This window comes from Opisthorchis viverrini, assembly GCF_000715545.1.
Source record: "Opisthorchis viverrini unplaced genomic scaffold opera_v5_98, whole genome shotgun sequence".
In the NCBI taxonomy this organism is placed as follows: Eukaryota; Metazoa; Platyhelminthes; class Trematoda; order Opisthorchiida; family Opisthorchiidae; genus Opisthorchis; species Opisthorchis viverrini.
In genome coordinates, this window is record NW_008751755.1 from 136,976 (window position 1) to 141,996 (window position 5,021).

At 43.7% G+C, this 5,021-nt stretch overlaps 1 protein-coding gene across 1 annotated transcript; it reads right to left on the reverse strand.

Moving 5' to 3' along the window:
* Nucleotides 1-292: 292 nt before the first annotated feature.
* T265_05301 (hypothetical protein) lies at nt 293-1,603 on the reverse strand (the record flags this gene model as incomplete). Its single annotated transcript, XM_009170284.1, has 1 exon — nt 293-1,603. The coding sequence occupies one exon, from the start codon at nt 1,601-1,603 to the stop codon at nt 293-295; it is 1,311 nt and encodes a 436-aa protein (XP_009168548.1).
* Nucleotides 1,604-5,021: the final 3,418 nt, after the last annotated feature.

The following is a 5,021-nucleotide window of genomic DNA, read 5'->3' on the forward strand; positions in this document are numbered from 1 at the left end:
ATCACTCATCAACAGTCACTCTGTCCGCATTTGGCACGTTCATCTTGGTAACCTGATCTACCTGCGTCTAAGCTCCCAAATCAAAAGGACACATTCCACTGTCCCAACTACCATGACCCCTCTGAGAATCGATGAAAAGTAGCGTCCTTATAACAAAACTACCTGCACTACATTGAGAAGAAAAAAACCGAAAACTAAAGTGCAAATAACAAAAAACATGATTTCGTCTTCACCGATAGAAAATACGGGGACAGTGTGGGGGGGGGAGGGTCGAAATTTCCGAGAGGAAAACTCATCCCTCCTTGTTTTTTCCATAGTCATAAGTATCCAGCATGGCCAAATCTGGATGAACAGGCAGCTGCAAAGTGTGGAAGACAGTTGGTGCTTGGTTCATTCGTGATTGTATAATCAAGCGCTCCTCACAGATTACGAGTTGTTTAAGATGATCACTGGCACGGGGTGGAAAGGTGATTGATCTGTTATTGACTCTTGAACGTTCTACAAAAGCAAAGCGCATGCCAAGATTTTGACACGGAGTTGCCTGAAGCTTTAGACTCGTCTCAAACACGTGAGAATATCCTGGACGAAAACAGAATCGATCCTGTGTAACCATCGTTCGGATGTACTGGATGGGATTGAACGGGGTTGGATACCATCGATGACCAAATGGGCGGAACAATAATGGATAAAATTCGGAAATCAGCCAGGTACGTCTCCAGGTATTGGCGCCAACTTCGTACACATGTGTTTTATTATTTGTGTAGTAGCAAATATCCACCGCGGGCCAGAACCATGGATACTTGCTAGTGTTTCGGCTGTACTCCGCATCAGTCTGTTCCAATTCTGGCGGTATTTGTCGAGTGTAGAGTTTTCCTCGTCTCTTTTCAGTGTAGAGAACATAGTCTGGCTCATGAGCACGAAACAGTTCAATGACTCTGGGCAGCACAGAAAGTTCCATGCACACATCGACGTCGTCATCATACGGTATAATATCATGATGTCGAAGTGAACCGTGTAGTGATCCGGCATTGATGATGAACCGGTCTCCAAGGCCGTTGGTACTGAGGACTTGTGCGAACAAAGCCAATAGACGTGAAACGAGTGCTCGCTGACCCCGGCTGAACACTGGCTGAAATGCACGTGGATGGGGTTCCATGGAGCCTGTCAACTTGTCAATTCTAGCCACCGGGACCGGAGAATATTCGGTAGCTGGCCAGTTGAGCTGTTCGAGATCCGGTAAACTCCGAAAACTCGTGTTTGCCCAGTAAGGTTTCACCAAATAGGGATCAACCATGAGAGTTTCCGGGGTATTTGAGTTCGATAGTCCATTTAGGTAGACAACAGTAAGATCATATTTCCATGCCCACCAAAAGACCAGTAGCAACGAAACGAGGATGGTGACTGGTAAGGCATGGATGCATCTTGCAGGACGCATTCTCATTGGCTTTTGAGTTGGAGAACATGGAGCGCTGCAGAAGATATGGTTGGAATAGACAAGTGTGTACATATTGATTTTGAGAAAAATCACGTTTTCGAAGTAAGAACTTAGTAGGAGCAACAGTGCAATCGCGCTGACGAGATGATCGTGGTTGACTATCGACATTTTAAAAAACCTAACCAGATGACCCGCTACGTGACAAATACCCGGAAACATCACAAACAAAAGATTCAGCTGGGTACCTTCTTGAGGTACCTTCTTTTCGTTTGTCCCGAAATAAATCGCGCAAGAAAGCTTTCGTTGATAATATGAGTAGGCGCGGTCCCCAAGTTTCCGTCAACCTTATGTTCTACTTGAACCTCGATTGGACTGGTTGCGCAAACTGAATCATGAGGCGGCCTGTGCGCAGCATATTCAGTTGTAGAATATCACGAAAGAGAGATCCAGTTGACTCTCTCGTGAAAAGCAAATTGATTTGCAAATGGGTGTATTTCTCGAAAACAGTCCAATTTGGGTTCAAGTAGAACATAAGGTTAACGGAAACTCGGGGACTGCGCCTACCTGATGAGCCCGAAGTGGAAGGGCGAAACCGGTCGTGGGCTATCGAAGAGTCTTCAGCAACCTTGTGAGTAGTTTCCTTTATGAAAATATACTGCGATATCTCGAATATCGTGCCAAATGAATCATGAGGCGGTCTGTGTGCAGCACATTCAGTTGTGGAACATCATAAACAAGAGATTCAGTTGAGTCTCTCGTGAAAACCAAAAGGCTCAAGGGGTTCAGGAAAACGCCAGAAACAGTGACACATTTCTTCAGGGCTACGACGCAATGCTGTGGAGAATGTCACTCTGGCCTTGAAAGGAGTTGATGTCCTTTCCAGAAGTACTGGAATCTGGCGGAATTCTCCATCCATAAAAAGTAAGATATAATACTGTGAATCATATTTGTTCCTTGTTTATATAGAAAAAAATAAACGGAAGTTTTTTGTACTGAAATCGGTCAAGTATCACTTTTTCATCACCCTGAATGATGCCTAGAAAATGGTGGAAAGCTTTATAATGGGAGTGATTTGTTCTTCAAATAAATCATAAAATGTGTAAAAATTCCACAGCGGTTACAGCTTGGTGTCAAGTTGTCCGAACGCTCAGATAAACTCACTCACCTATTCAGGTAGATCATTTGAAATGGTAATCAAGCAGGCTAAGGAGGAAAGCGTTTTTCCCCCGTTCAGGATGCCAAGTTCTGATGCGACTGAGTGTATGTACTATTTGGGGGGGGTGAGTTTATTTCTTCCATGCTGGAGAGTTGACTAGTCAGCACAACAACAAGGAGTGGAGCCTACACATCTCCCCGTGGGTGTTTATCACCTCTGGGTTTTGAAGTAACTGGTATTAATGCGAACGTTTTCTATAGAAAAGCCCAGATGAAAGCCTATTGCTCAGTGGATGAGCACTGCATGCTGATTGGTTGTTTGTCTCGTCCAAACCCACAGCTTTTTCTATCTCCTCGAATGAAGGGCTGAGAGAACAAGGTAAATCTAAACACCAAATATGTTTTGTGTGATGGCGGATGAAGGGTGACCTTAAAGAGGAGCACGATGGGCATGTAACACGTCGCTGCAGATTGCGTCCTCAAAATAAGTACGTCTGTCCTCATTCAAAATGTGCAACGCCCTACTAGGTAGCGTTTTCATCAAGTGACGGTTTTTTCCCAAACCTCATTCAATCAGGATAGGACAAAAATCAAACAGTTAAAGTGCGTATGTGAACTAGATTCATCATCGCTCGAAGGGGAATGTGAAAACATGGAAACGCGCTTTGCTTCCCACTTGCTCACAGGTGTTTCTCTCCAAATTATCACACGCCCCGTCTAGACGACCACTTAGGAGTTTGAAAACATTATAAACGGGAGATCCGGCTGGATTCCAGGGGAGTGTTCCGTCAAAACCAAACTGACATGCATTTCTCTAATTTCGTGCAATCTGGGTTCAAGTAGAATATAAGGTTGACCAACAAAATCGGGGACTGTGCCTACCTGATGAGCCTTAAGAAGGACAAAACTGGTTGTGGCTTTTCGAAGAAGTTCCAGCAATCTTATGAGTAGTGTATTACATCTGCAAATGGGGGCTGATTTTTTTGGAGAAACATGATGATCGAGAACCAGCGGAGTCTCAACGAAGGCTCAGTCTTACAAACCGAGTCAGTCTATACTGAAAGCTGAGATATGTGACGCAAGTGTTGTTGGTACTGATCAGAATTCCGCACCCCAGTGGGATTAGTCAAAACCGCGACATTCCGGATACGAGTGAAACCATGTTTGCCGACTGGCAGCGAGACTAACTTGTGCTTCGATCATCCATTTCACAATAAACATGTCATAAATCACGTGATAAATCATTTTGGGGTTCCTGTTCAGTTAGGCGGACACTCCAAAACGGAAGTTAAACTTCAGGGAACAATTGTTCTCCGGATATATGATGTGGCATGCGAGTTTGGTGATTTGTAAATCCCAAACAACCAGTTACTGTCAATCCGTTTTGCCACAGACAGAACCTTCCGCGACCAATCGGACAACTCATGATCCCAGGAGGGTAGCACAACGAATGACGTGAGTAGGTTGTCTCAGTAGTCCTACAGACCAATCTATCTGTTTGGTGTTCATACTCAACCCGAAGTTGTTGGGTTAGTGTGTCCAAAAGCTGGTTTTGTACATTTATAATTAGTCACAACAAATGAACATTGGTATCCCAATTTCTTAGTGTCCGGTACTTTCTGCTGTCAGGCCGTCAACGTTTGGGCCTACTGCTTCTATTAGTGTAACGGTGGCTACTGCTGATGGGGGCATGCAAGTAATATGTTTTCTCATAAATCCGATTCACGTCTCTTGAAAAGTGAGATCTATCACGGAGTTTGTAAAGTCGCGTTTGCTTGCATTCGGGCAACAGTCGATGAATATCAAGGAAAGTTCAGGAAGACGCGTTCAAGGAGAAAACGGATTTTTAGTTTTTGTAAACAAGATGCATATGAGGGTTTTGCTCCCGTCCAATGGTCTGTAACTGTTCAGTTAGCATTTTCTAATAAATAACTCCGCAGAGAAGGCCCCCTTTCTTTCACTAGTAGGTATTTAGGTAGAAAATAAGAGCGATGAAAACTCAGGAAATGAGCCTACTTGATGAGTACAAAGAGAGGTGTGACCGATAGTGAGCTGTTCAGAGTACTCAACGATCCTAAGAAATTTGATATCTCGACTACTGTTCCCCTGAAACCTGAGGTGTCCCGTGTACCGCACATTCAGTTAAATAATATTACAAACGACACGTCCCAAATTAATTTGCTACTGAGTGCCTTTAGTATAGTTTATGTCTGCACAGTATCGCTATCAATATAAAAAGACTGGTTAGCGAAAGAATTCACGGACAACTTGACAGAATAGAATGAATTCAGGGAAAAGGCGCACTATCGCCAGTGTGGTTACGCGAATTTGATAAGATGGATAGACAGATGGGTAGATAGATGGATAGATAGATGGATAGATAGATGGATAGATAGATAGATAGATAGATAGATAAACAGATAGATAGATA